We start from the raw sequence: 21,121 nt of genomic DNA on the forward strand, positions 1-21,121 counted from the left end.
TGCTATGTCCACCATATGTTCTTCAAGAACACCATTCAATCCTAGGAATTGTTGTGCTTGAAAAACCCAATCTTCCGAGTCAGTGCCATCGAAAATAGGGAAATCTAATCGTAGGGGTCGTCCTTGTAAGCCGTTGAAGGTAGGTTGATTTTGGCATGGTGGTTGTCAGGACATTTGAAGAGGAGAATCAACTTGTGGAGGACATTTGGGGTGTTGAAAAAAATTGTTGAAATTGGTCTAAATTGAGAGAATAGTTTTTGTGAGTTCTACCACTTTAGCGCTTAAATCGGCGATCTCTCTCTTGCTGGTTTCAATTTCGTCTCTAAACTCGATGGTCTGATTGGGAATTGGATTTGTGAAACCAGGTGGTGGTAGTATAACTGCTGCCATGGTCGCAAAATCAATGCTCTGATACCAAAATGATAGGAGCTGCTGCTATTATATTAATAACTCAACAGAATTCGAAATACAAAATAGAAAATAGATTAATTAGTTATTCTTCTCTGCCTCTTCTCTGTAAGAGGTTCAGAATTTATAAACTAAATGACTCAACTGATTCCTACTCTTCTCCTCAATAGGAGTGAGTTACTAACTCAACAACTTCTCCTGAAATCCAGGAATTGACTCAACAACTTATCCTCTCCTGATAGAAGGGAGTTGACTCAACTAAACTAAATTGAAACGTGGGGAAAAACTTATAGATTGTAACAAGTTTCACCTAGAGTATCACATTTCCTACACTTTTCCATAAACTCTTTCCACTTATTAATCTAGACTTCAACTTATATTTCATAATGATGAGCCAAAGGATATGGACCAACGCTTCAACAAATGGATTCTTTCAACTTCTCTTGAGCTGTCCCTTTTTTTCTTTTTTCTTTTTTATTTGTAAATCTCCGCAAATCATCATAAAAAGCTATCAAAAGGAAAATAAAATAGAACATAACCTCACTATGAGTTGCATTGTAATTTGTTTTATAATAGCCAATTCACATTGTCCCTCTTCTCAGATTTAAACAAAATTGCTTCAACTGCCCAATGCCGCAGTTGAAAAATAATAAGTTTTATCACCACGCAGAACCTTGAATCCAAACACGGTTATCCTAACATTTTCCATTGTTAACTATCCTCTTACTTTCTCTATTTTCATCATCAAACCCACTTACAGACCATGATTATGTATGGTTAAAGAATAAAAGCAATCATTTTTATTTCCTTATAATCCATAATTCCACATACAATCCAATCCTTTAATCACAGGAGACCACAGCATCCACAAACGGTTAAGAACCTCTACTTGGTCGAAATTTAAACTCTTGCGAACTCAAAAGTACTTAAAAATTACAGAACATTTTTAAAAAATATATAAATTACATAACATTTTTAATATATATATATATAATGTCTACCGAGAAGAAACCTATGTCATGAATCCTCAAAAGGATGATCCGTCTCATCGAAAATCTCCTCCTACACATGCATAAAAACCAGTATCCATAATGACAAATGATGCTCAGCACTATTCTATATAAGATAATAAACTTGGAAATATCAATTAAATCATTCTGTCGTACCTGTAATAGCTCTTCGATGACGTCTTCCATTGTTATTATGCCAACGGCTTCTTCTTCAGAGTGCTCTGGTAGTGGATAATCATCCATTTGAAGAACATCCGTGTCCCATCTCTTGCTTCTTGCCCTTGGCATGCCCCTGTTTGAATTGTCAGAACTGACGGGAAAACTTTTCCACTTCTGGAGAGGTCTCTTGCTCTTTACGCTTTTCTCCTGAAGATGCTTTTCACCATCAATGTCTACCCTCACCTCTCTTGAGGAATCTGTGTTATAATAGAGCAAAAGAAACCAGATCACATAAGAAAAGATCTCATCATAAACAAATGCAAGGGAACACGTATGGAAACCATGGAGCACAGAAAGCATGCCAAAGCAGTCTACAGTTTTTTGGTGCATACCATCATCTGGATTCTTGCTTGCTGGCTGTTCCATCGGCTTTTCATTGGGCCTTACAACAACAGCCATGTGGCTGTGACCTTTTTGAAACTCATTCAAGATATCATATAAAGGCAAGATCTCAGAAACCCTAGCACATAAACATGTGTAGAAACATTAGTTCCTATGTTCTAAGATGTGTATTCAACCCTTTTCAATGGGGAAAAAAAGGATGGGGGCCAGCTTAGAGTCAAAGCAAAAACGGGTAGGCTGTAACTCACCCAGAATTGATAATTCTATCTGTCTTTTCAAGTCAAATAATATGCAAGCCAAAAGAAGAAAGAGAATCATCCAAGTAAATTAATATGCGACACAAAATTGCCACAAACATCCATTCAGCACTCTAGGAAGACAACCAAAGCTCTATGAGTGGGTTACTACTTTTTCTTGGATATGAATAACATTGGAGAATAAGAAGGTCCACCTAGATAGAAAAATGAACACCACATGCACAATGAGAACTAAATGAAGCTAGTAAACGTAATTGAAGCTACTCATCATATGAACCAATGATTCCCATATAAATACCAAGTCCTCTAAAAATATCCCTTTGGAATCCTATTTTAAAAAAAGTACATTAGAAAGACAAATCTTTAAATACTTATAATGATTTTTGGGAATTCGTCTCCCCTACGAAAATCCTGATATTCCTTGCTTTTAAATCTCTTGAGTTTTACATGGAATTAAACAAATTAAGAAATCTACATCTCTCTCTCTCTCTCTTGAAAGAGCTGAAAGTCGAAATAGGATTCATGTTGCAGATTCCAATATTATGTGCAGTTAAGAAGCATCCTTTGAGTACTAAGAGCTAGACTACAACCACATAACAAGATATTTTACTTTCCTCCAACCCAGATTACATACCTCGGAATCTTGCGAATGGTGACATTCTTAACAGGTACCTCATCCGCAGGATGGATGGTCAATAAATTCTTCACCTACAATTGTTAAAAACGATATATTGCATATTAATGTAGTAATAAAATTAATGCACATGCCTGGATACCTCAGTTCAGAAAACAATTATTGCACATGAACACTCCAGAAAAGATTTGAAGGCACATGCTTTAAAAGAAATGATTAAGATGCTGATAGAATTGAATGGAGGAACAGAATTTGAATTGCTGTACCCAAGTAGTTGGGTTAAGGATGTGATGAACCCACAAATATCCTGAAAAAAGAAGGTTCAGCACAAACCAAGAGCAGGGAAACTTTCAATTCTTTTCAAACTGAACTGTACATTTCAAATCAGCATCTGAATCTCTAGATGGAATGTCAGACTCCTCTGACCCTCGTATTTAAGTTTTATCAACGCACTGTAACAAAAATTTCTTGTAAAAACTTGACAATCTGGATGGGTTCCATATTGAATACATATAATAATAATCCCACTCATTCAATTGACCACAAACTGGTCACTAGGAACTAGATGCTTGAATGTCCAGGAATAAATTTTCACAACCCAAAAAAAAAAAGAAAAAAACCATGAGTAATGTCTGATAATGGACAGCCACAAAAGTGAGCATCAGAATTTCCATCAACTACCGCATCAATGAACATATAAAACATGATGCAGTACGTCAAGAAGAGAATCTCTTTACATTGTAACCTGTGTAACATTGCTTCAGATTATGTTAACCAGAAACACCAAGGAACACGACCTCAAATGGGGTTAAAATGAATTTCTCCCATTTCCCCTTTGGTGGTAAGTACCAAGTTGGGTCATTTTCCAAAAACTCCCCATACGATCAACTCGTGATAATAACATTATTTTGGAAAGTTTTGTTCTTAATGGAGAGCAACTTTATAACCATTTCTCAAGTTCTCTATATTTACATAACTGCCATGTTAGACCCATGTAACGTGTGGCCCATTGACCTTGGTCAATTGACCACTACAATTTTATTTTTAGTTTCCAAATCGCACAAGGATTTTATATAATAATATAATATCAATATTAATAGAATCCCAATATAATTAGAACTCTATATTTTTTAAGGTTTAGTAGGATACCTTGATGGATAGGAAAACCTACTAAGAGAATGATTCTAGGCCCTCAACCTTCATCTATAAAAAGAGATCGGCTAACCCATATTGAGTATGTTGAACACATAAAGATTTGTGGAGAAACAACAAAATAAGAGAAGTGATAGCCATCAATCACTAACCCAGCCGATCCACATAGAAAGAAAGGAGAAAGTCAGTCTAGGAATTAAAGGGATCAAATTCGATTGGGATATCAAAAAGCTACGAGGAACGTGGATTGAAGTACGCACCTCCAAACACATTGAATCAAAGATTAAATTGCGATGGCACAAGGTGAGTAACCATACCCTATTTTGATGTAACATGAATATGTATGTTTGAGATATGAGTTGATTAGTTTCTATTGGGACAATGAAAGTCATGTTGAATATTTGAATGTTTAGATTTTTACAACATGTGGTATCAAAGCATGGTTTTTTAAATCTCCATATCTTGACTACTATTCGTAAATAAAATATTTCCATAAAATTCTTGTACCAATTTTTTGATTTCATCGTATGACCACGATTGTTGAATTTTCATGTATGTGTGTGATTTCAATTTTTGTATTTTGTATTTCTGATTTTATAAAGGTTCAATTGATACATGAAATTTATGTTTTCACATATATTCAAATCGTTTTTGGAATTCCCAATTTTTATATAAAAGATCAGTATTAAGGTATTTATATTTTATATATATGATCGGTAATTTTTGGGGATTTCTGATTTCATATATTGCAGTTCATATATATTCAATCAGTAATTCGAATTTCTGAATATACATATATATTTAAATTAGATTTCTGATTTATACATATATATAAAATTTCAGTTTTTCTGATTTATAAATATGCATTCAATTTCAAAATTTCCGATTTACCAATGTACATTAAATTTCAGATTTTTCAATTTTTACATGTATGATTAAATTCCAGATTTCCGACTTATACATGTGTATATACAATTTCAAATTACGGTCCATACGTGTATACCCAATTTCAGAATTTCAGATTGTCCATGTGTATATTAAATTACAAATTTCTGATTTATACATGTATGTATTTCAGATTTCGATTTAGAGTGATTATTAAATTTCAGAATTTCAGTTTGTTCACATGATATATATTAAATTCAGATTTCTGATTTGAACATTCAAATTTAGATTTTGGTTCATCATGAATATTCAATTTCAGAATATTCGGTATTCACATGTATGTTTCAATTTCAATTTTGGAATTTTGTTTTGCATACATATACTTTAGTTACCAATTCGGTTTGGGTTTAGATATGTATTGCCAATTATAATTTTGAAAATTTTCAATGTCACGTGAATATTCAATTCAATTTTAGTTCATGAATTTTGGTTTCCACATGTATATATATTTCTAAATGTTGGATTCTTGAATTTCGAATTTATTGTAAGTATGTGATTCTAAATTTTACTATTGACATCATTTTGTTTTGATATTGGATTTTTTGTTGATCAAAACTTTATGTAAATATTATTGAACAATTTAGAGAAACATAAATTTTATTAATTTTATAACCACTAAAGTAGCCTTAATTAGTAAAATTTATGAAATATCTAATCGTATTAAATTTGGTCATCGGAGTGACATTAAGGAACAATAATCTTTACAGTTGCAAACTCAATTAGCTAAATGAGATTAGTCCAAAGGAGAATTTCATTTAACTAATTGAATTCTGGGTAAGGTAATATAATCTATATAATTTAACAGAACTAGGATTGGATACCCAAAGGTAACAAAACTGGCTGAATAAATTATATAGATTATGTTGTTAGCCTTATAAGGTAAATAAAATTAGTCTTTACCCTTAGATGAGTGAACAATGAATATACCTAGTTTAACCCAAAGGATAAATTTAGGTGATATTAATGAGTTCATTATTTATTTAATACAACTCAAAGCATTAATTAGAGCATTGTCCTTATAAAATTTAAGTTATCGATTCATTCCATTCTCATGCGTCCACCATCCCAATCCTTGTCGAATCAAAATTTTCGGAATGGTATGAGCACATCCAATTCATTCTAGGAGTTAGGATCTTGACCTAGCACTTAATTTTGCAAAACCTGCAGAATTAATGGAGAACAGTATGGTAGAAAAAGAAAAGTTGATTCTCACTTCAAAAAGATCAAATAGGCTTTGTTTGATATTCATGAGGATGACTATCGCTAATAACATCAAGACCTCCCTACCTCCGACTGACAACGCGCAGGAGTACCTTAAGAACGTGGAAGAAAAATTTAAATCTGCTGATAAGTCACTTGCGGGCAAGTACACTAACAGCTCAATTGACAACTATGTAGTACGATGGGGTACGAGGAATACAAAAGCACATCTTCAACATGACGGACAACACTAATAAAAATAATAAAAATAAGTAGATTTAAAAATAAGTAGAGTGTGAACAAACTGACTAACATGTGCATTCAAGAGGAGATGAGATTAAGACAGGAAGGGAAATAGTCTGCTTATCAAGAAAATATAAGAAAAATTCATCAAGAAAAGAAAAAACGCCTGGGAATGCAAATCAGGTTGAAGGGGAGGATAGCAATAGTGTTAAGTGCTACTTCTGTGGTAAGACAGAACACATAAAAAAGGACTGCGTTAAACGTAGAAGTTGGTTCGAAAAGAAAGATATGTTTCTTTCTTTTGTATGTTATGAATCAAATATAATTGAAGTACCCTCTAATAATACCTGATGAATTGATTCTGAAACCACAACTCACATTACGAATTCGATGCAGGAATTCCTTTCAAGCAAAAAACCAATGCAAAGTGAAATATCTACTTTTATGGGGAACCGTCTCAAAGTGTAAATGCTAGCTGTAGGGACCTATCGCTTGGTATTAGAGACTCGTCATCAAATGGATCTAGAGAGTACATTTTATATTCCTACCATATCTAGGAATTTAGTTTCTTTATCTAGATTAGATAATTTAGGTTATTCAGTTTCTTTTGAATCTAGACAATTAAGTTACTTTTCCATTCAGTTTTAGTTAGATCTAGGATTTTAATTGATGATTTATATAAAGTAAATTTAAATTATGATTATCCCAATCTTTAGTTTCCCTACATTCAAATAATGGTTTGAAATGTGGCTTGATTAATGAAAATTCCGCAATCTTGTGGCATAAATGTCTGAGACACGTCTCTAGAACTAGGATAGAGAGATTAGTGAAGAACAAAGTTTTAAACAATTTGGACTTCACGGATTTCTCGGTAAGCATAGATTGCATTAAAGAAAGCAAACCAGACATACTAAGAAAAGACCCACAAGAAGTAAAGAACTTCTTGAGATCATACACACTGATATTTGTAGACCCTTTCAGACTGCATGTTTGAGTAGAGAAAGATATTTCATCACCTTCATAGACGACTTCTCTTGGTATGGCTATATCTATCTAATTCATGAAAAATCTCAGTTTATGGATATCTTTTAGATATTTGTAACTGAGATAAAAAGGTAGTTAGACAGAAAGGTTAAAATAGTTAGGTCAGATAGAGGAGGTGAATACTATGGTTGATTTGATAAATCAGGTCAGAACCCTGACCCTTGTGCTAAACTCTTAGAAAGGTTAGGTATTTGTGCACAGTATACAATGCCTAGAACCCCTCAGCAAAATGGTGTAGCTGAAAGGCATAATCGTACACTTATGGACATGGTTAGGAGTATGTTGAGTCACTCAACGGTTCCAGAATTCTTGTGAAGAGAAGCATTAAAGACCGCAATGTACATCTTAAATAGAATTCCTAGTAAAGCAATTCCTAAAACTCCATTCGAGTTATGAACTGGTAGGAAATCCAATTTAAGACACTTAAATGTTTAAGGCTGCCCAGCGAAAGTAAGGATCTGTAACTCACAAGAAAAGAAATTGGATCCCAAGACTATATCTAGATATTTCATTGGTTATTCAGAAAAGTCTAAAGGATACACTAATCATAGTACGAGAATAATTGAAACTAGAAATGCCAAATTCTTGGAAAATGGTGAGATTAGTGGGAGTATCGAGCCACGTAAAATAACTCTCGAAGAAATAAGAGTGGATATCCTACCACCTCTTAATCTTCATGAAACTGTTAGTTCTCAAGATGTTCAACAACTTGAGGAGAATGGGCAACAGGTAAAGCAAGTTGGTTCACCACTCCATCAAGACTCAACCATTGTAATTGAAGATTCATCACAAGTAGTTCTAAGAAGATCTCTCAAAAAAATAAGACCTGTCATTTCAGATGATTACGTGGTGTATCTACAAGAATCTAATTTTGATATCAGGATAAATAAATATCCGGTTACGTTTTCACAAGCAATGGAAAGTAGTGATTCTATCAAGTGGATGGATGCCATGAAAAAAGAGTTAAAATCTATGGACCAGAATAGTGTTCGGGATATCGTCGAATTGCCTCTTAAATGTAAAAAAGTCGGTTGTGAGTAGGTCTTTAAGACCAAGCACGACGCAAAAGGCAATGTCGAATGATTTAAAGTCAGACTTGTTTACTTAGAAAGAAGGCATTGATTACACTAAGACTTTCTCTCAAGTTTCAAATAAAGACTCACTTAAAATCATTATAGCATTAGTGGCTCATTATGATTTAGAATTACGCCAGATAGATGTGAAAACGACTTTCTTAAATGGGAGTTTAGATGAAGAAATCTACATGGAACAATCTGAAGGGTTCATAGAAAAGGGAAATGAAAATCTAGCTTGCAAACTTAAGAAATTCATTTACAGACTTAAACAAGCTTCAAGGCAATAGTACATAAAGTTTAACGATACCATTACCTCCTTCGGATTTAAGGAAAATACTGTTGACCAGTTTATATATCTGAAGATCAGTGGGAACAAATTTATTATGTTGGTTCTATATATGGATGATATTTTGTTAGCTAGTAGTAATCTTGGTTTGTCGCACAAAACCAAGAATTATCTCACTAAGAATTTTAAGATGGTAGATATGGGTGAGATAATATATGTCATTAGCATAGAAATCCTTAGGAATTGATCTCAAGAATTATTAGGGTTATCTCAGAAAGGTTATATCAACAGAGTCTTAGAGAGATACAATATACAATCTTGTTCTAATGGTGATACGCCAATCGAGAAAGAGACAAATTCAACTTGATGCAATGTCCATAAAATGATTTAGAAAGAGAACAGATGAAGATATTCCATACGCTTCAGCTATTAGGCGTTCGATGTGTGCTCAGACCTATACCAGACCAGATATCAGTTTTGCAGTTGAAATGTTGGGAAGATATCAAAGTAACCCGGAAATAGATCATTGGAAAGCTGCAAAAAAGGTTATGAGGTATCTACAAGGGACGAAGGATTAAATGCTCACTTACAAGAGATCAGATCATTTTAAGGTGATTGGATATTCAGATTCAAATTTTACCAGATAATCGATAGTAGAAAATCTACATCAGGTTTCGTATTTCTGCTAATAGTAGGAATTATCTCATGGAAGAGCATGAAGCAAAGCATTACTGCTTCATTCACTACGAAGGTTGAATTTGTGGCATGCTTTGAGGCCACGAGTCATGCTCTTTGGTTACGAAATTTTATCTCAGGACTTGGGATTGTCGACTCTATAGCCAGGCTACTAAAGATATATTATGATAATACCACAACTGTGTTTTTCTCTAAGAATGTAAAGTACTCAAATGGTGCGAAACACATTGAAGTCAAGTACTTGGTAGTTAGAGAAAGAGCCTAGAAACAGTTACTGTCAATAGCTAATAGTTGTACCAATCAAATAATAGCCGACCATTAACAAAAGGGTTATCACCAAAAGTTTACAGAGAACATGTTATTAGGATGGGTCTTTTGGAGAAATCTTTTATGTATATGGAATAAATTATTTTGAAGTGGTTATGTAATCGACATTAATATTAGTACTAAATAAAAATTTATTTCTGTTTATTTCTTGTTTCCAATTATATTATGCATATTTTATTTACATTTAAGTGATACAGAAAATGTCTTGATAAGACAAATGAAAGAGGCACGATTAAGTGTTATATCAGAGAAGGTATTGATGACGTGGTACATGGAAGGAAGTATGGCATAGATGACATACAACCGCCATGATTTACATTAATATTTAATCAAAATATGGCATTAAATAATCTAATTACATATTGGGAATATTGATGGTTTTAAAAAGTCGTGATCACGTATAAAATGTTTTCAATTATAGAATCCTAAAGTTAAGTCATTTTCATAATGTTTTGAAACTCACTATTAGCACAATTGGTCTAATAGGCACAATTGGTCTAATAGGCCAAGTAAGAAAATGTTAGACCCATGTAACGTGTGGCCCATTGACCTTGGTCAATTGACCTTCACAATTTTATTTTTAGTTTCCAAATCGCACAAGGATTTTATATAATAATAAAATATCAATATAGAGTTCTAATTATATTAGGATTCTATATAATAATAGAATATCAATATTAATAGAATCCCAATATAATTAAAACTCTATATTCTTTAAGGTTTAGTAGGAGATCTTGATGGATAGGAAACCTACTAAGAGAATGATTATAGACCATCAACCTTCGTCTATAAAAGGGGATCGGCTAACCCATATTGAATATGTTGAACATATAAAAATTTGTGGAGAAACTACAAAATAAGAGAAGTGATATCCATCAATCACTAACCCAGCTGATCCACATAAAAAGAAGGGAGAAGGTAAGTCTAGCAATTAAAGGGATCAAATTCGATTGGAATTTCAAAAGACTACAAGGAACGTGGATTGAAGTACGCACCTCCAAACACATTGAATCAAAGATTAAATTGTGATGGTACAAGATAAGTAACCATACCCTATTTTGATTTAACATGAATATATATGTTTGAGATATGGATTGAGTAGTTTCTATTGGGACAATGAAGGTTATGTTGAATATTTGAATGTTTAGATTTTTACAATATGCCAATCTATTTTCTTGCAACCAACCACATCTACAATCTACCGGTGTGCTCTCCTTTTAAAAAGTAGTATTTTTGTTTGGATTTTTCAATGTCATAACTCCCCATCTCTAAGTTGATTTGTGGTTGCAAACAGACATGAGCATCAACCCGGAGTGTCCAAATTTATGACAGTTCTTCAATGAGCCATAGGATAAAAGTTTCAGTAATTGAACGTCCCAAACATGCCTAAAAGATAAAATAGTCCGAAACTCAAACTCACCTACCCGTGTTCTTTCTCATTTGAAAGAAGTCTCCTCCTCAATCGACTTGGAACTATGAACCTTGAAAAGGGAATAAAAAATTAAAAAAAGTTTAATCATTAAATCTTTAGTAAAAAAAATCAACAATTGTTTTTTAACTGATATAACATACTTTCTTCTTGAACAAAATGTACAAAACATTGAAACCGTATTTAGCTATTTTCATAAAAAATACTTTTCTCAATAACCTAATTTAAGAAAAAACATTAAATAACAAAAATCATTCTAAATTAAATTAAACTCATAAAAAACAAATGTAATCAAAATAGAATTTAAACCTGAAAAAGTTGTAAAAGAATCATTTTTCATCACAATAAACTAATTTTTTTAAAAAAACATTAACAAAAATCATTTTAAATTAAATTAAACTCATAATAAAAAACAAATATAATCGAAATAGAATTTAAAACTTAACAGTTGTTTAGGAATACTTTTTCATCTCAGGTTTTTTATCATCTTCCCTGATTTTATAAAAAAGAAAAGATGAGGTATTAAAATTGAAGTCGTAGCTCAGATCAGTAATTAAAAATAATTTAAACATAATATCAAAAAATAATCTAGATGAACTTACATCCCAAACATCATCCTCCACTTTTTCTTGCCTCTTCTGTTGGAGGGACTGTGGATTACCTATGCAAAATTATTCTTAGGAGCTTTCCGAAATTTAAAGTTCAGTTTGTTAAACTCAAACTTCGGAAAGCCCATAAGAAGAATTTTACATAGCTAATGTACAGTCCCTCTAGTGAAAGAGGGAAGAATAAGTGAGATAATTTTTGGGATATAAATTTATCTAGATTATTGTTTGATATTATGTTTAAATTATTTTTAATCATCAACCAAAGTTGCGACTTCTATTTTAATACTATTTTTTTTTTTAAATCAGGGAAGAAGATAAAAAAAACCCTGAGATGACAAGGATTCCCTAACAACCGTTGAGTTTTTAATTCTATTTCGATTACATTTGTTGTTTTATAAGTTTAATTTAATTAAAAATTATTTTTGTTATTTATTTTGTTCTTTAAATTAGGTTATTGAGATGAAGAAGGATTCATTCACAACTTATCAGGTTAAACTTCTATTTTGATTACATTTGTTTTTCTATAAGTTTAATTTAATTTAAAATAATTTTTGTTATCTAATGTTTTTTCTTAAATTAGGTTATTAAGAAAAATATTCTTGTGAAGATGGTTAAATGTATACTTCGTTCAAGAGGAAAGTATGTTATATTGGTTAAAAAAAATTGTTAGTATTTTTTACTAAATATTTAATGATTGAAATTTTTTTAATTTTTTCACCTTTTCAAGGTTCATAATACGAAGTCAACAGAGGAGGAGACTTCTTCGAATGAGGAAGAGCACCAATAAGTGAGTTTGAGTTTCTTTGAATGCATTGTTCTATCTTTTAGTCACGTTGGGGTCGTTCAATTACTCTAACTTCTATCACATTGGCCCATTCATTTAGAAATATTTACTAATCTTTAAAAAAAAAAAAAGAAGTATGATGTTACTTAAGAAACTTACCTTGTCAAAAAGTAAATAAGCAACTTATGCATCACAATCACTTTCACCCTAGTTTTCTTTTATTTGATTGATAAACTTGTTATATTTGAAATAAGTAACTCGGCGATGGCGGGAAACCTGCATTCACCCTAGTGTCTTTTTTACAAAGATCATAATTTTAGCTTAAATTAAGTATAAAAATAGTTTAGTTCAATGTTGTTGTTATGCTTGCATATCAAAACGTAATGGTATAGTTTAGTTATTTACACATAGTATAATTTCACCATTGTATAGTTTATTTTACTGGAGTTCTTATGTTTGTATACCAAAACATAATGATATTTTACAGTTGTATCGTTTAGTATTTTACACAGTATAATTTCACTGTTGTATAATTTATTTTACTTGAGTTCTTATGTTTGCAGACCAAAACATAATGTTATTTTACCATTGTATAGTTCCATCTCATTCTGTTAGCTTAACAAGATATTAACAAAAGTGGGATTTTATACCTCGAAGGCAGCTAGAAAGAAAAATATAAGAACAAAAAGGAAATCATTTTACCATAGCATATTGAAATAGAAAAGTAGCTTCATCAAATGGATTTGTAGTGGATGTCAATCAATAGGTTCAATATTATACAGGACCGAAAATAGACCATTTTAATCACATTAAAAAACAAGAACAAGGGAAATTTTTTTACCAGAACAAGTCCAATAATGTTTGTAGGTTGCTCATAATAAACTGGCACTCTGCTATGCCCTTTCTCCAAAATTAACTTCATTAAATCCCTGTGTAATAACATGTAGTGCATCCCGTCACGAAAAGGCCCATAACAAGACAATAATCTTCGATCTTTAAAAAGTTGAAGCAAACCTGTCAAGCTTTGCATTAATATCAATTACAAATGTGTCCAGTATAGGAGTCATGGCATCTCTAGCTGTTTTCTCTGTTAGCTGGAGTGCACCTGCTATGATGGTGGTCTCATCATGGGTCAGTTCTCCACCTTTTCCAGCCTGTTTACAAGTCAAGGGAGGATTATAACAATGGCAGTATGAAACAAAAGGCAGGAAGAATCTCAAAACAACAGTATCTGATATAAATCTTAGAACTTATTCATACAAGATCACTTAAAGAAACCCCTTTATTGAAAAGAACCAATAGCAATTCAATATTTTTTTATAAACGCAATTCAAAAGCAAGTGTATTGACACAAAAATTGAAGAAATAAATAAGATGGAAGAATAAAAGACAAATCCTTTTGCAATATGAACTTCGATAATTTTGCAATTTTTAGACCTGAAACACAGATATAAATGCAGAAAAAATAACACTTGATTAAGAACTGAAGATAGAGGAGGAAAACACACCTCATTTCCATGAAAATCAACAAGTGTTTTCAACTCTGCTCTGCGGAAGAGAGCTACATGTCCATGCCCCAACATACAGTCTAGAAGCTGGAAGTTACAGACAACATGAATGATCAAGAAAACATTATGTGGACCTATAAATATAAGTTTAAAAAGAAAAAAAATCACTTGAAGAAACCAAATAGAAGGAAGACATGCAGGCCCAAAATTACAAATATATATATATATCGTCTCAAGGCCATGTTTTGGTCAAGTAATAAAGCCGAAACATCCCCAAGCTGAAATGAACCATCCTGAAAATTTTGGAAGTTTCAACTCATGTCAAATATATCACAGTTTTTCACATTGATATGCACAAGTATATGCCGATATACTTAGGATTCACTAAGACTTCACTGAATATGTTTAATGTGTCAATAAGCTATCAAATGCATGTCTTAATGGACAAGGTGTATGATTTATAATCAGAAGATTGTGGATTCGATTCGTACTGGGTATGTTTATTTATCGATGGAATTAAAATAGTTGGTGTTTAATGTGAAATATACATAAAAATAGGATAACAGTTCTCCATGCCATTATATGAGCAATAAAATGCTTATATCCAACAATTAGAATCACGGATGGCGATGATTTTGTTGTTTTCAGGTCAGGCCAAATATTCATTGATTTATGGGCCTATTAATATTGTGGGAAACAAATCAAGCTAACAGACTTGGTGTGAAATTTACTACTTTAGCCCTAGTCTGAAATTTACTATTTCAGTAACTTCCATGTTTTTAAGGTCACAATTTTTAGGTTATTTTGAGTCCTTGTTATAGAAATTTATTATTAGGTATTCTAAGTTTAATAGAAGAGTTTTTTTCGAATTAGAAATTTTACTATTTTTAGAAAGTTCCTATTTTTGGAAAAGTTACCTTGCAATACAAGGTAAAGTCAAATTAGAACTCCTTTAGGCTTTGGGAAAATGACGATAAAAGCAGGCTTATTAAGAATATGTACAAAGAATATGATCCATTAAAGACCCACTTAATAAAATATTAGACTACTTAGGATCTTTTAAAGATCTTTTTAAGCAAAATACCAAAAATACCTTTTTATCTACTTAGAAGCTCAAGGAGCCATGCTTTGATTGAGAGATCCAGAAATATTTAGTCGGCTAAATATTTTTTATTTATTAAAAAATATTTTTGAAACATTCACAAATTGAATTTAATTTTATTTGACTCAGTTGAGTCGACTTGTGAGTTCTTGAGTTGATTCAATTCAATGGACATTCAAGTCAATTTTTAAAATTATGTTTTAAATATTTAAAATTATTGTTATATATAAACCAAATCAATTTGATGATGATGATACCATCCTCATCATCATTGTTGTAGTCATCGTCATTATCTAAATGGGTTGAAGACGACTAATTTTGAGAAGAGAAACGAAGTTTTTTTTTCTTGTTCATTAATCTATAAGAGATGATTGTGATCAAGGGGCATGTCAATGGTTTTAAAACATAGGGGTACCTCAAATATTCATCTAAACGTGGAGGGGTAACCTCTCACAGACTCACAAAAACATGTATATTTATACTTCTAAATTTAATAAAAGGGTAATTAAGGTATTTTTGCTTCAAAACTCCTTCTAAAACAAATATTTGATAAAGTGAGTACTAAAGAGTCCAAATTTTTTTAAAGGGGACTTTTTGGTACATTTTTTTTAAATGGGTCTTAACCGTCATTGTCCCTTAGGCTTTAGCAATTGGGTTTTTCTATTTAAACAATGTAATAAATTATTTTAGGGAGAATATGAATGAACGAATGAATAAAAAAATTTAATTTGCTTTATTACTTAAATGTTGGAGCATTCAACTTGGTGATACCATGAAAATCATCGGAGTGCTTCCAAAGTAAATCTATCATCTTATTCTCTTCTTTTTTTTTCTTTTTTTCTTTTATTACTATTTTAAACCCATCAAGAACCTATCAAGAATCCTCTAATCCCATCAAAAAACCCATCGAATCCTCCCTACACCAAGTTTAGTCTTTTTTGCAAAATTTTGTAATTACCTTTTAAAATATAGCCAATTGGCCTTGTGAAACCTTTCACAATGGCCAATAAAATCTTTTGGGTCTAAAACTCTTTCTATAATTGTTCTTTCTCCTTCATCACCTAATTAGCCCTTCCACCACCCTCTCCAAAGTAGAACAGACCTAGAATCAAACAAATTTATGTTGTACTACATCAATTCTGGTATCAAAGCTAAATCTGGAATAGAGTGGCACTTGGAGACAGTATTGAAGATGAGAGGTTTTGTGGATATTATGATGGAGATTTTATTGCTCAATTCTAGCAAGGAAAGTTTATCAATAATGTTGAGTGCAAGGTGGTCCCTCAAAAGGAATGTCATATTTTATTTAATTTTATAACTCAAAAGGAATGTCATATCATGCTAGGATGAGATTGGATCTCCGTAAACAGATTGCATTAATGTTGAGCGAAATGCAATATCTACTCATATTATCATCGTGGAAATCAAATCCTACAGAGCAATTAGTCAAAGATAAGGTTGACAGTTGAGTCATCAATTTCATAACTGTGGTCTGGTGTGCCATAAATTGCGCAATGGAATGAGGCGAACAATTTGAATGAGGAGTCAAAAGTATTTCCAACAGTAATGCCTGCAATTCTCCAATCAGCTAAGGAACAAAATTGCGAAATAGACGACACATTAAAGGAACCTAAGGAAGATGATGCAAGACAATGTGAACCTAACCTAAGATGATGATTATAAGATCAAGAATAATTACCAAGAACAATAAAATTCATAAAATGAACTAATTCTACCAGAGATTATTAAAGAAAATCTAATAAGTAATAAAAATTGATTCCTAGGCTAAGTTACAAGCCTAGGAATTGCATATGCTAGTTAGCTACAAACAAAAGTAAATACACTCATGGAGACACCCCTATTGGGTGTATTTGTAGTCCTCTTTTTCTTTTCTTTTCCAATTAATGAGTTCCCTGACATATTAGTATGTCTCTTTGATTCAAAGCTTATATAGTTGGGTCTATTTCCATTGATTATAGATATATGCCTCACACTTCGCTTATCACAGAAAGAAAAAAAAAATAGCAGTAAGTGCTTGACAAATAGAAGATCACCTTGCTTATGGGATATGCAACAGGATAGCAGATCCAAACAAGTACACGCACCACTGGAGCCATTGCTGCCCCAATTGCCAAACCATGCCGTGAACAAACAGATTGAGGTATGATCTGTTATCAAAACATAAAACCAATTAGACTACATAGTGAGTGAAGAGATACACAATCACCTTGATATGTTTGCTGTACATGGAAAGATCAAATAGAAGTTGGACTGAAACATGAACTTGTACTTCTTTTAGAATCATACAAATGCATCAATTTTAGGGGACAGGTGCAATATGTATAGCACACAGATGCACTAATAAATTCTAAGATCGATCAATTTGTTTTCTACCTGAGTAATCCTCTTTTATAAATAGAAAGAAACAGAGATAGGTTACCTCACCTCACCAAACAACAGAATCAGAGTCACTGAAATCAGTATAGCACCCCAAGCTGTAATCAGACCATCAAGGAAAATTGGGAGTGCCTGATAAAAGGAATATATTGTTCAGTTAGCAAGAATTTTATTTCCAATAAATGGATACCGAACTTAACATCCAAGAGAAATTTTACCTCCATAGCAGCAGCATTGCAAATGAGAAGGGTGCAAAGCAACAAATGCTGTTGTTTGACAACTGGCAATATCTTTGCTGTTATATAAGAAATATTACCAGACAGTCAATACATGTTGTACTTCGGCATGCACAAGTTGACAATCGAACAATTTCATACAGATGGATTCATTTCTTAATATTTGTTCCTTTAAAATAATTTACCAATATTTATGCAATTGTAAACTGAACCACATAAGACATACAAAAATAAAAAGAGATAAAAGAATAGGTTCAAACTTCAACCTGACTGAACTATATTTGTAATTTTTTTTAAAGGCACCTAAATAATTTTTGACTTCTTGGTATGAAAAATCGTTGACGAAACCAAAACACATTTCCTTAACATTCTCCACCTTCATTGACAAGCTAACGAAGATAATAATGCACATGAGATAGACTATCTCCTCCAGTAAAGAGAGGAAACAAAACAATCGATGGTTTTCCAAGTGGATATTCATTCCGGTGACCTCAGGCCATCTGGGACCCCATTCCATTGATGGTGAGAAAAACATTCCACCTCGTGACACAAAAGGGTTCGAACGTTGACGTATTAATGTTCTTTTTCTTTTCTTTATTCTTTGCTATGCAAGCAAGTTAGTGGTTAGTAATTAGTGGGTGATGGCAGGTTTTGAACACAAGTTCATACCTAACCAACTTAGCAAGCCAGCTACATATGCACTTCTCGATGAAGCAAGTGTTAACACTAATGTTTTGCAAAAATAGCCAGTTCAATGGCTCATGAACCACCTCCAAACAGGTTCCAGGTTAACATAGACCCAGGAATTTTCCCTATTTTGTTTTCTATTAAAATAAAATTAATTTCTATCTCAAAATAGCCATTTTATTTTTTATCTTAAATAAATTTATTTATGAAGTAATGGTTCTTGGGTCGACATAACAGCCCACTATTTATCTTGAAATTATTTCTATAAAAGCTAGTTTCCACCACAAAAATATTTTCGAATTAGGGTTGTGTTTTTGGATAAAAGAATATTATAGTCCAATTTAACAATAATAAGAGGGAAAATCGAAACAATTGCACCTATATAAGAAAATTCAACTTACAAATCCTAAAAGACGTAAAACAAATTGCGCCCAATATTCAAAGCAAATAGAGGTTTGGTATTTTTATTTTTTTTAAATGATTAAAATAAACACCAAAGCAGAGAAATAAAAGAAGATGGGGTTATAAATGCAAACACATCAATAACAAAAGCAAAATCAAAGCAAAAATTCTTTAAAAATCAAAAATCAAAAGAAAGGAGAACAAATTATAAAACAAACAGATGGACAAAAATGAAAAACGATTTTAAAAAAATAAAAGGAGTACCAGCATGTTGTTGATCCTTTGGGGTTCCAGACTTAGCTAGAACTTCAAGATCAACAAGACTCATGGACATGAGACCCAGAGTGAGTCCAGACATCATTCCAGCAAACAAAACCAGTAGAGTGATTATCAGAATATATATGAAGAACTCTGTTTCGCAACATTTGTATTCCACCGCCATTCTCCTCTTTCTTCAAAACCTAGAGACCCTTAAACAAACAGAACTCAAAAAACTCCATTATTAATCGATCAATCAATCCTTCTCAAGAAAAATAATCAACTCCCCAGAAACAGACAATAAATCAGATTCGACACACTTTTACAGAAAATATAAAACAGAAACGTCTAGAAATTCTCTTCTTGCTTTTTTTTTTTTTCTTCTTTTTCTAATCTTATTATTTTACAGAGACAGTAAGGAACAATGCGGTGGCGAATGTATTTATCCGGATTCAGACAGCGAGGCTCGTTAACAGGAAACGTGAAAGGAGAGTTAAAGAACGGATTCTTTCTAAATACCCCAATTAATTTTCCTTATTTGTTATCACTTTTATTGAAAAAACATTACTTCATGAACCCCTATAATAGAGTTTTCTTTCCAAATACCCCAATTAATTTTCCTTATTTGTTATCACTTTTATTGAAAAAACATTACTTCATGAACCCCTATAATAGAGTTTTCTTTCCAAATACCCCAATTAATTTTCCTTATTTGTTATCACTTTTATTGAAAAAACATTACTTCATGAACCCCTATAATAGAGTTTTCTTTCCAAATACCCCAATTAATTTTCCTTATTTGTTATCATTTTTACTGAAAAAACACACCTGGAAGGAAACTTAATTTAATAATGCTGAAGTGACCTTAAATTGTATCTCATACCTCCATTCCACGTCCGGAAAAGTGCGATGTGATGTACAATCCTTTGGTCACTGCAGCTCGATTCAACTGAATTTGTTGAGTTTGTTACCCAGTAAATCTTATGTGGTATTATTATATACTTATAATATCCTCTTTCTTTAAATTAATTACCTATTGTGTCCTCTCTCCCATCAATATTGATTCTCCACCAATACCATCATTGAATAACATGACCAAATTAGCAATCCAATGGCACAACCTTACGGATGTTTTATAAAAAAAAAATCACATTTTAACAAAAATGCAATAATAAACCATTTCTTTTTTTCTAATTAATCTGATCTTTCCAAAAATTTTAAAATACTCAAAATATCATTTTCTAATCACTTTTAATTTACATGAATTTTTCAAGAGAGATTACGATTCATTCTCATAATTTGAGCGATGAAAGACGAATAAAGAATTAGTGATCACTTGATAGTTTTTCACAAAATATCCAAAATGCATATGTAAAATAAGAAATAGATGGTCGTATCAAAGTCACATTTAAATCTTCAATGAATGTATTATTTTTGGTTCGCCATTCATAACCATGATTGTTGGAATAGATCGAAAGTTAGTTCTAAATCTTTAAAATTATGAGTATGTCATTTTTCATTCGGCACTTATCATTACAAATCATTAAAATGAATCGTCGTGGTGTTAAAAACTAAAAACTCTAGTAAAAGAGTTGAAAAAGATTGTTTCGAGTACTTTGTTAAGCTTAGGAATATTTATTGAAAAAAGTCCACCATTAGATTGGTAAGTAATTTTCTTTTTATTTTTCTTTCCGTAATAATTTATTACAATAGTATTGGACTATGATCGAGTGCATGGAAGATTATGATGTCACAATTATCAATCGAGCAGCTACAATTCCATTGTTTGAGTCCATGCTTGATTGCGAAGAGAAAACCATCCAAATGATTAACGATTTGATATATATATTTAACAAGTGAATAAGTGATAT

General features: G+C 32.0%; 1 protein-coding gene across 2 annotated transcripts; it reads right to left on the bottom strand.

The window, feature by feature from the left end:
- Positions 1 to 1,175: 1,175 nt before the first annotated feature.
- LOC147404612 (DUF21 domain-containing protein At2g14520-like) lies at positions 1,176 to 19,726 on the bottom strand. 2 transcript variants are annotated; one of them, XM_086440636.1, is made up of 11 exons: positions 19,257 to 19,716; positions 17,886 to 17,962; positions 17,716 to 17,799; positions 17,325 to 17,438; positions 14,169 to 14,255; positions 13,675 to 13,814; positions 13,502 to 13,589; positions 2,871 to 2,944; positions 1,970 to 2,097; positions 1,575 to 1,834; positions 1,176 to 1,470 (listed from the first exon to the last, which is right to left on the bottom strand). In XM_086440636.1, the coding sequence occupies exons 1-11, from the start codon at positions 19,432 to 19,434 to the stop codon at positions 1,426 to 1,428; spliced, it is 1,275 nt and encodes a 424-aa protein (XP_086296762.1). In that variant the 5' UTR covers positions 19,435 to 19,716; the 3' UTR covers positions 1,176 to 1,425. The 2 variants fall into 2 exon arrangements, with proteins under 2 accessions (XP_086296762.1, XP_086296761.1); XM_086440635.1 differs by having other exon boundaries at positions 1,575 to 2,097; positions 19,257 to 19,726.
- Between the last annotated feature and the right edge of the window lie 1,395 nt (positions 19,727 to 21,121).

This window comes from Akebia trifoliata, chromosome 4 (assembly GCF_017979445.1).
Source record: "Akebia trifoliata isolate Shusen 1 chromosome 4, ASM1797944v1, whole genome shotgun sequence".
NCBI classification, from domain to species: Eukaryota; Viridiplantae; Streptophyta; class Magnoliopsida; order Ranunculales; family Lardizabalaceae; genus Akebia; species Akebia trifoliata.